We start from the raw sequence: 11,080 nt of genomic DNA on the forward strand, positions 1-11,080 counted from the left end.
AGTGCTTCACAGAAGTTTATAACGCCTGGGCGTGAAAATAAAAAAAACATTTTTTTCCGCAAAATTATATTTTTGCCCCCAATTTTTTATTTTCCTAAGGGTAACAGGAGAAATTGGACCCCAAAAGTTGTTTTGTAATTTGTCCTGAGTAGGCTGATACCCTACATGTGGGGGTAAAACACTGTTTGGGCACATGGCAGAGCTTGGAAGGGAAGGAGCACCATTTGACTTTTTCAACGCAGAATTGGCTGGAATTGAGATCAGACGCCATGTTGCCTTTGGAGAGCACCTGATGTGCCCAAACAGTGGAAACCCCCAATTATAACTCCAACCCGAACCTCAACACACCCCTAACCCTAATCTGAGCCCTAGCCCTAACCCTAGCCCTAACCCTAGCCCTAACCCTAGCCCTAACCCTAGCGGGAAAATGGAAATAAATACATTTTCTTTTAGTTTTATTATTTTTCCCTAACTAAGGGGGTGATAACGGGGGGTTTGATTTACGATTTATGGCGGTTTTTATGTTTGGCGGCTGTCGCACGCTAAAAGACGCTTTTTATTGTAAAAATAGTTTTTGCATCACCACATATTGTGAGCTATAATTTTTCCGTATTTTGACCCACCGAGTCATGTGAGGTCTTATTTTTTGCGGGACGAGTTGACGTTTTTATTGGTACCATTTTCGGGCACGTGACATTTTTTGATCGCTTTTTATTCCGATTTTTGGGACGCAGAATGAACAAAAACCAGCGTTTCATGAATTTCTTTTGGGGGGTGCGTTTACACCGTTCCGCGTGCGGTAAAATTGATAACGCGTTTTTATTCTTCGGGTCAGTACGGTTACAGCGATACCTCATTTAGGTCGTTTTTTTATGTTTTGTCGGTTTTTTGCAATGAAAACTATTTTATATAAAAAATAATTATTTTTGTATCGCTTTATTCTGCGAGCTATAACTTTTTTATTTTTTTGCGGATGATGCTGTATGGTGGATCGTTTTTTGCGGGACAAGATGACGTTTTCAGCGGTACCATGCATATTTATATGCGTCTTTTTGATCGCGCGTTATTGCACTTTTTGTTCGGTGGTATGATAATAAATTATTATTTTTTGCTTCGTTTTTTATTTTTATTTTTTAAGGGGTTCGCTAAAGGGGTTAACTAATGGGACAGTTTTATAGGGCAGGTCATTACGGACGCGGCGATACCAAATATGTGTACTTTTATTGTTTTTGTTTTTTTTTATTTTGAAAAAATGGATTTATTGGGGAATATTTTTTTTTTTTTTTTTTACTGATTTATTTAGCGATTAATTATTTTTAACACTTTTTTTTTTTTTTTTTTTTTACTTTATTACCTTGTCCCAGGTGGGACATCACTGTCCTGTGACAGATCGCTGATCTGTCACATCACAGATCACTGTGACAGATCAGCGATCTGTCACAGGCACTGCTGCAGACTTCCTCATGCCTGCGCTTTGCAGGCAGTGAGGAAGTCAGCTCCCTGCAGGCCCCCGTCGTCATCTTGGATCCGGGGGCCTGTAGGGAAAGAGCCCCCCGCAGCAGCGCTGCACATTGCGCTGCCGTGGGGGGCTCAGGGAAGCACGGAGGGAGCCCCCTCCCTGCCGATGCTTCCCTTTAACCCCCGGTACACCGCGATCGCGTTTGATCGCGGTGTGCAAGGGGTTAATGTGTCGGGGGCGGTCCGTGACCGCCCCTGACACATTGTGCCGGGTGTCAGCTATGATAATTAGCTGACACTCGGCCGCGATCAGCGGCGCTCACCACGTGGGCGCCGCTGATCGCGATGACGTAATATTCCGTCCATGGTAATTAGGTCCATGGTCACATGGACGGAATATTACGTCAATTGTAGGTAAGGGGTTAACTCACAGGGTCCCCAGGGCCTTATCTCCTCTCTTATATACGTACTGCTGTCGGTGGGAGCAGAATCTGCCATAAGCTCTGTTAAAGGGAAGTGGGAAAGACTCATCCCTAATACTCAGGGAGAGGAGTGGGAAGAGATCCTGGAGTCTCTGATCGGAATATCACCATCTGTTAATAATAGAATGATACAGTTGTATATAATAAACCAATCATATTTGACTCCGATACGACTTTTTAGGATGGGTCGATTCCAATCATCAGAATGCTTGTGATGTCACTCACCAGATGCAGACTTTATCCACATGATATGGCAATGTCCCACCATCCTACAGTACTGGAAAGAGGTGACGCTATTTTTGTCATCACTGGTGCAAACTCCTGTCCCTCTTGAACCACTGGTCTGCTTGTTTGGGGTATGGGAGGAGGAGGTTTGGGGTCACCATATTGGGACTTTTCTACGTGAAACGCTGTTTCTGGCACGGAAAGTATTGGCACTACGGTGGATGGGTAATTCATGTCCCTCTCTTAGAACCTGGATTGACTTGGTAAATACGATTGTTCCATACAAGCGCACATTATATCAGAACAGGGGATGCCTGGGCAAATTTGAAAAGATCTGGGGGAGGTGGAATTCTTCTCCTCTCACTTTGTAGAATGGAGACATTGCATGTGAGACCATATAATGCAAGATAGTAGGCTGCGAGTTAGTAAATAGTTGACGTAGCCGTAGATTAGTTTACGAACTTATAATTAATCTACATTATCTGAGCGACATGATAAAGGCTGTGAGATATGATTGATGTACATGGTCATAATGTATAGCCTGTTGGTCTTTGTATGTGCTTGGGGGATGATGCATATATTACCCGTAAATCATAAGAGTGTTCACTTTTTGGTTTAGGATTTAACAAAATGACGGTAGTGTGTATGCTCTGTACAATGTTCACAACCACAAGCAAATATGTATGTTGTACATTGCATCCTTTTTTTGTTTTGAAGTTTAATAAACGAATTTAAAAAAAAAATAAAAAATATATATATATATATATATATATATATATATATATATATATATATATATATATATATATATATATTTCCTCTCTCCATTGTAGATTTAAATAGTTTTCCATGATGGTGCTAGCGCTCAGGACAGTGTCACTAGTGAGGCTCCTATATATCTGACAAAAATTAACTCTTCATGCTCTACTTTCTGCTTTGGTTACCCTAAAATGTGGCATACTAGAGGGGATTGTAGTACCAAACACATGACTATATACTACATGGCCACACACTGCCCAGGGCGAGGTCTGATGAGCGTATGAAAACTCTGGACACTTTTAATCTTTATGGCCTCCGTGTATTCATCCTTTTGTTGTTTTTTTTTTTTTTAATACATTTTGTATGGCAGCTGATTTTATGCATCGGCATTGAAAAATGTACTTGACCAGATAGTTTCCAAGGTTAGGTTTTGTGTACCCATAGACTTGAATGACTGTGTCTTGGTGGTGCATGTTGTGACCTTTCACACGGCTCATTTACATTGGTCAGTGTGGAATCCTTTTTCTTCTTTTTTTTTTTTTTTCTCCACTCTGACAGCACCCGTCCTTCTTATTCTCTTGTCTGAACAAGCCATTAAGGTGGCTCAGAATGTATCACAATATTTTTAAAAGCACATTTATGATAGGAAAAGCCATTAGTTTATAATGTGTGCCTGTATGTCTTCTCCATATCATAACAAAGTACAATAAAAGTTTAATACTTGCAGGTCGAGAACAGAAATATGATGAAGGTATAGCTCTGCTGCGAAGCACCCTGGCAAACCAAAGTGACTGTGTCCTGCACCGTATGCTGGGGGATTTCCTTGTTGCTGTGAGTGAATTTCAGGAAGCTATGGACCAGTACAGCATCGCCCTCAGGTACCTGGACTATGTGCATTTCTCTACATGTACAACAAGCAATGTCTCCTCTCCATGAGCAGTCTGCAGGATGTTGGGCTCTGTTCATAGTTCTAGCCTTCCATCAGTTAGACAGCAGGCAATCCTCCGACAGGAGATTAATGTATGTTACTGGACCAAGGATTGCAGAACATTTAGAGAAGCCAAGGCACAAAGACCACCGCAGGTTCTTGATAAGAACTTGAACTTTATTCCATATTTAAAACAGAATAACAAAGCGGCCAACTTTTCGGTCACAATTGGCCTTTCTGAGAGCTGCATTTTTTTTTTTTTTTTTTTAGGCTTGAGAAAGGTCGTTGTCTGCTTTGTCTTCCTGTTTTAACTACTATGGAATAAAGTTAAAAGTTTTTATCAAGAACCTGCGGTCTTGGCGCCTTGGCTTCTCTGCAATTTCTACATTTTTTGGACTTGGTGGGACGCCGAGCCGAGCACAAGTTTGGTCTATGGCGCATATGAATCTACTATTGGACTGGACCATACAATATATTACAGGAATGAACATGTCCAGAATAATGTGTCCCTACTGTATCTCAAATATCACTATCTTACATACATGACTGCTGGGAACAGCTTTCTTGATAGTAATTACTTTTATAAGGATCTCTGTGTATGGCTTCTCTTTGTATGGCTTTTCTTATCTACATTATTATTTTACAGGTCTTTTAAGTAAAACTGTGAGATCTCTGTAGATTATGTAAGCCTTTTCTCCCAAAAAGTAATTCAGGTCAAAAATATAAATGTTATTTCCTCGCGAGAAAGATTAAATACCATCATTTGATCATTTTTAGACAAATTCTACCTGTCTTCTTCTTTTCTTTTTCTTTTTTTTTTTTTTTCTTTTTAAGGGTTAAGAGATCTTTACTTTTGTATTCGTGTGGATTTATGTGCCGTTGTGATGATGAGCTGTTTAGGAGATTAAGGCAATGAACAGAGATGGTAAAGGTGACCCGGTATAGCTCTTGGCTGTGCAGAGAATCGGTTTCCCTACGTAAAATTTCCATTTAATGTCTTGCTGTAATGCAGCATTCTGCAGCAAAGTGTGGAGCATGTGCATTGCATCGCCTTCTGCAGCACAGCTATTAGCACTTCCCATTCTAGTGTTTAACATTCTAACCAGTTCGGGTCCAGACACCATCTAGACATCTATGTGTTAAGTTATATTACAGCCATTAAATTAACATGTTTTTGTGAATCGAGAACTTTTTTTGGGGAATGGTATTTTACGTGTAATTTTTATTTCTTGGTCCGCGTGTTTAAAAGTTAAAAAAAGGGAAAAAAAATTGGGAACTTTTACTACAAATCTAAACCTAATCAATATTGGTGTGACCACTCTTGCCTTCAAAACCGCATTATTTCTTCTAGGTACACTTGCACACAGTGTTTGAAAGAACACAGCAGGTTGTTTCAAACATTTTGCGGGATAAATTACACTGTTTTATAGTGCAGGTCGTTACGGACATGCAATGCCAAATATGTGTGTCATTTTGGGGGGGACGTACATTACAGACCAAAAGTTTGGACACCCCTCATTCAAAGAGTTTTCTTTACTTTCATGACTATGAAAATTGTAGATTCACTCTGAAGGCATCAAAACTATGCATTATCACATGTGGAATTATATAATTAACGCAAAGTGTGAAACAACTGAAAGTATTTCTTTATATTCTAGGTTCTTCAAAGTAGCCACTTTTTGCTTTGATTACTGCTTTGCATATTCTTGGCATTCTCTTGATGAGCTTCAAGAGGTAGTCACCGGAAATGGTTTTCACTTCACAGGTGTGCCCTGTCAGGTTTAATAAGTGGGATTTCTTGCCGTATAAATGGGGTTGGGACCATCATTTGTGTTGTGCAGAAGTCTGGTGGATACACAGCTGATAGTCCTACTGAATTGACTGTTAGCTGCTTTTTTCTTGCCATAATACAAATTCTAAGTAAAGGAAAACGAGTGGCCATCATTATTTTAAGAAATGAAGGTCAGTCAGTCCGAAAAATTGGGAAAACTTTGGGAAAAGTGTCCCCAAGTGCATTGGCAAAAACCATCAAGCGCTACAAAGAAACTGGCTCACATGAGGACCGCCCCAGGAAAGGAAGACCGAGTCACATCTGCTGCGGAGGATAAGTTCATCCGAGTCACCAGCCTCAGAAATCGCAGGTTAACAGCAGCTCAGATTAGAGACCAGGTCAATGCCACACAGAGTTCTAGCAGCAGACACATCTCTACAACAACTGTTAAGAGGAGACTTTGTGCAGCAGGCCTTCATGGTAAAATAGCTGCTAGGAAACCACTGCTAAGGACAGGCAACAAGCAGAAGAGACTTGTTTGGGCTAAAGAACACAAGGAATAGACATTAGACCAGTGGAAATCTGTGCTTTGGTCTGATGAGTCCAAATTTGAGATCTTTGGTTCCAACCACCGTGTCTTTGTGCGACGCAGAAAAGGTGAACGGATGGACTCTACAGGCCTGGTTCCCATTGTGAAGCATGGAGGTGTGATGGGGTGGGGGTGCTTTGCTGGTGACACTGTTGGGGATTTATTCAAAATTGACGGCATACTGAACCAGCATGGCTTCCAAAGCATCTTGCAGCGGCATGCTATTTCATCCGGTTTGCGTTTAGTTGGACCATCATTTATTTTTCAACAGAACAATGACCCCAAACACACCTCCAGGCTGTGTAAGGGCTATTTGACCAAGAAAGAGAGTGATGGGGAGCTACGCCAGATGACCTGGCCTCCACAGTCACCAGACCTGAACCTAATCGAGATGGTTTGGGGTGAGCTGGACCGCAGAGTGAGGGCAAAAGGGCCAACAAGTGCTAAGCATCTCTGGGAACTCCTTCAAGACTGTTGGAAGACCATTTCCGGTGACTACCTCTTGATGCTCATCAAGAGAATGCCAAGAGTGTGCAAAGCCGCAATCAAAGCAAAAGGTGGCTACTTTGAAGAACCTAGAATATAAGACATATTTTCAGTTGTTTCACACTTTTTTGATAATTATATAATTCCACATGTGTTAATTCTTAGTTTTGATGCCTTCAGAGTGAATCTACAATTTTCATAGTCATGAAAATAAAGAAAACTCTTTGAATGAGAAGGTGTCCAAACTTTTGGTCTGTACTATACATATTTTTATCATTGGGATTGGGGAATGTTACATTTTTATTTTTGTGTTTTTAGATAAAACAACAAAAAAAAAAAAAAAAAATTATTTCTATAGCGCTAACATATTCCGCAGCACTTTACATTATAGAGGGGACTTCTACAGACAATAGACATTACCGCATAGCAATTAACACATAGATCAAAACAGATACCAAAAACATTATTTTTTTTTAATTTCACAATATTTTATTAGCCTTACAAGGGAACTTGAGCCAGAGATCCTATGACTGCATGTGAAATACACTGCACTACGCAGGATGATTATCATAAGTAATATTCCTCAGAAGGATATATATGTTACATGTTAAATGAAATCTCTCAGCAGGTTTTTGCTATGTAGTCTGAGTGCAGCATGAGGTAGGGGTTAAAACACTGAATTCAGTTGTGTCACATGTCCAGTTGTGTGATGTTGTTTACTTAGACTGAGGCTTTAATCACCTAGTGATTAATATTGCTGTGACTAGCTGGCCACGTGCTTTCAAGTTGGACTCCTCCCCCTTCTGTGATAAGCTGCTCATTGTCTATAGACATAGTATATGCAGAGCCTGGTGTGGGCGGGGGCAGCTTTCTGAGCTCTGCTGCATTGCTAAATCTAAAAACTCTGTGTCGGAACGCCTTTCACCAAGTAATAACATCATTGGATTCAGAGTATCTTTCCCTAGATCAGATGAGATAGCAAAAACCTGCTGACAGATTCTGCTTAATGCGGTTTTCCTCTTTCAGTATTGAGCACACCATTCACGTGCCTCTGTTACAAATTTTAGAAACAGCTGGTATTCGCCCTCCTTCCGTCCCAATGGCACTTCTCTAAAGTGGCTCCAGCGATTCTTTTTAGTCTGCAGCGGTGGCATGACAGCAGCACTGCAGGCAATCACTGAGCTTAGCAGCTTGTGTCATCTACCTAGGCAAACCATTAATTACACCAGACCAGTGTTCTTCCTCCAGCAAACATTGTGTTGGCATTATGCAGCTGGGAAGAAGGTATTATCCAGACCCTAAACCCAGCTCCCGAGATGCGGTGTAACTGCTCAAGATTCCAAGTAATGGAGTGCTACTTGTCACTTATACTGTGCTTTGCATCACATTGGTGAACTTCAGATTCAATTTAACTACTTGGCCATGGAAACCCAAATTTGTGTCATTAAAACTATTTTAAAAACCTTAGGGCCTAATCTATAAAAACTATAATAGTAAGCCTAGCCTTGAAACCCGTAGCAACCAGTTTCCACTTTCATCTTGTGAACTGATCTACAAAATGAAAGCTGCGCTGAGATTATTTGCTCTGGTTAAGAAGGCCAGGTTTATTGTTAGAGGCTTCACCTCATTATAAAAGCCCCCAAAAAACTAGGCCGTTTTGTTATGCTATGTTCACATGCTGCGGTTTTGCTCCGTTTTTTTTTTTTCTGCAGGCAAAACCTGTTCCCTTAGCAGTAAAGAAGCTGCTTAAAAAGAGGTTTTGCTGCGTTTTTCAGGTACTTTTGTCCATGCTGATACAGCTTAGTGTCTTGTTCCTGAGTTTTCTGCAGCAAAACCTGACAGCTGCGTTCTTCCACTTACTCATTGCTTTCTATGGGTGAAATAATGCTGCAGCAATGCTGAAAGTGCCATGCCAGTGCCAGTTTTCCAATTCATGCAAAACACAAGCTGCGGAGACACCATCACATGTTTCTCAACGCAAGCATTGCTTGCGTTGAGAAACATGTGATGGTGTCTCCGCAGCTTGTGTTTTGCATGTGTTAGCATATTTCCCATAAGGGATGGGGGCATTGCTCTAGAATCACTGCGTTGAGAAACATGTGATGCTGTCTCCGCGGTGTTGGATGTTGATCTCCATGAGTTCATTCATCCTCATTTTTCACAGTCTTTTACTAGGCATTGCTCCTACTAGCCAGTTTCCTACTCCACACTGATGAGGGGCAATACCCCGAAACAGCTGTCTGTGGATGAATACCATGTTTTGACATAGGTGGTTTCCTTCGTTGGAGACTGCCCTTCCCGTGGTTGTTCCTTCCCGGGGAAAGACCTGGCTAGTCATTGCTTGCGTTGAGAAACATGTGATGGTGTCTCCGCAGTTGTGTTTTGCATGTTTTTGCATATTTCCCATAAGGGATGGGGGCAGTGCTCTAGAATCACTGCGTTGAGAAACATGTGATGGTGTCTCTGCGGTGTTGGATGTTGTCCTCCATGAGTTCATTCATCCTCATTTTTCAGTTTTCCAATTCAGTCAGGGGAAAAGTGTGTATGAGGTTTCTGAAATCTCATGCTGTTGCTGGTACAGTAAAATGCAGCTTTTAATTTGCATAAAAACCACAGCAAAAACGCAACGTGTGAACGTAGCCTTAGAATCCTACCTATAGGGCAGCACAATGCAGCGCTGGAGTCCTGGGTTCAAATCCCTCCAAGGACAATATCTGCAAGGAGTTTGTATGTTCTCCCCGTGTTTACATGGTTTTCCTCGGGTACTCCGGTTTAATCCCACGTTCCAAAATTTAGATTGTGAGCCCCATTGGGGACAGTGATGATAATATGTGCAAACTGTAAATCGTTGCGGAATATGTTAGCGCTATATAAAAATAAAGATTATTATTATTAGGGCTGTGCTGATGGCCCAGAAGTGGGTAAATGTAACACAAGTGTGGGCATAAAGTTGTTTTGTTTTTTTTTCAGCAAATCTCTTGAGTTGAACAAGCTGTTGAACAAACTGTTGAATTAAAGATGTTTCCTTTTAGGATTTTGCTCTACAATAATTGTTATGCTTATTCATAGTCTGGATCCAAATGATCAGAAGTCGCTGGAGGGAATGCAGAAAATGGAGAAGGAAGAAAGCCCAACAGATGCCACTCAGGAAGAAGATGTGGATGACATGGAGGGTAGTGGAGAAGAAGGAGACTTGGAGGGAAGTGATAGTGAAGCAGCTCAGTGGGCAGATCAGGAGCAATGGTTTGGGATGCAGTGAGATGTATGGATGTAATGCGCTCAAGTTTCTTCAGGCCTGTAATCCATGTCCAAGCAAGGTATTGTAGGAGCCAGACTGAGCACCTGCAGAACCTCTTGTGATGTTGAAATACCAAGCACTCTTTTTTTATTTCTACATACTGTATATTGGGCAGCAGTTTTATTTTTTATTCTTTTTTTCATTTGTTGTGGGGCAGAAAATCTGTTCCAAAAACTCCTTCACATCATTTATCATCAGTCCATGGCTAGTTTCACACATCTGCTTGTCATGGTCCAGGCACAGACAACCTGCGGGTCTACTGACCCCATCTCAGCAGTCTCATGGGCATAATAAACCTGTTTGGGCATTGACACACACGTGTGAACAGAGCGTAACGCATATTAGTTTTTTCCCAATGTACATATCTTGACTGTGACCCCATAAAGAGATGAGATTTTTGGCCATGGCATCTGCTGATATCTTGCTGTGCCTATACTAACGCGATAGATGATTCTATTAGCTCTGATCGTCATATTGCAGCCTAGTGGACGAATTGTAGACTTTACATATTGATATCTTGTCTGTAGAATGTATTCAGCCAAGTACATGGGACAAGTGTCTTGTGTTGTGTCCCTAAAATTTTTTTATTTTTTTTTTGCATTTTTATGCATTTTTAAAATTCTGTGTATGTATGTAGAAAATGAATATTTTTGTTCGCCTGTCATACATAATATATTTCAACATTAAATACATGTTCATCTGTATTATTAGACTCAAAGAAAATTAAAAAAAAGAAACAAGGATTGTGTGATTGTATACAGTGTATACCAGATTTGTTGTAAACCAGAAAGTTGCTTTTCTATTAAATAAAAGACAACCTTTTTATGTGAGTGTCTTTATTGATGTACCAATTATGACTGTGGTAGTAACCATGCCCTTAAATATTCTGTAAGACTTTTAAGGACCATGAAGAGAACCTTGCTAGGAATTCTGAGGAAACAGTGGGGGAATCTACAATTCAGGGTTTTCTTGGCTACAAAGTTCTGCATTACACAGTGTATTGTTTTGAGTGGGCATTGCATTATGCTTAAAGAGGACATGTCCAGCTTTTGCTTATTTTTCTCTAGCAACCTTCCACGACAGC

At 40.7% G+C, this 11,080-nt stretch overlaps 1 protein-coding gene across 1 annotated transcript in view; it reads left to right on the forward strand.

Annotated features, from left to right (window-relative positions):
• Positions 1–10,821, forward strand: part of ANAPC7 (anaphase promoting complex subunit 7) — an 85,627-nt gene extending 74,806 nt beyond the window's left edge. The window contains exons 10-11 of the mRNA XM_073565566.1: positions 3,652–3,802; positions 9,768–10,821. Coding sequence (XP_073421667.1) covers positions 3,652–3,802; positions 9,768–9,957 — 341 coding nt within the window. The 3' untranslated portion in view covers positions 9,958–10,821. The remainder of the gene's footprint in view (positions 1–3,651; positions 3,803–9,767) is intronic.
• The last annotated feature ends 259 nt before the right edge of the window (positions 10,822–11,080 follow it).

The sequence above is a fragment of the Dendrobates tinctorius genome, unplaced genomic scaffold (genome assembly GCF_039654945.1).
Source record: "Dendrobates tinctorius isolate UK_male_01 unplaced genomic scaffold, ASM3965494v1 ptg000003l, whole genome shotgun sequence".
In the NCBI taxonomy this organism is placed as follows: domain Eukaryota; kingdom Metazoa; phylum Chordata; class Amphibia; order Anura; family Dendrobatidae; genus Dendrobates; species Dendrobates tinctorius.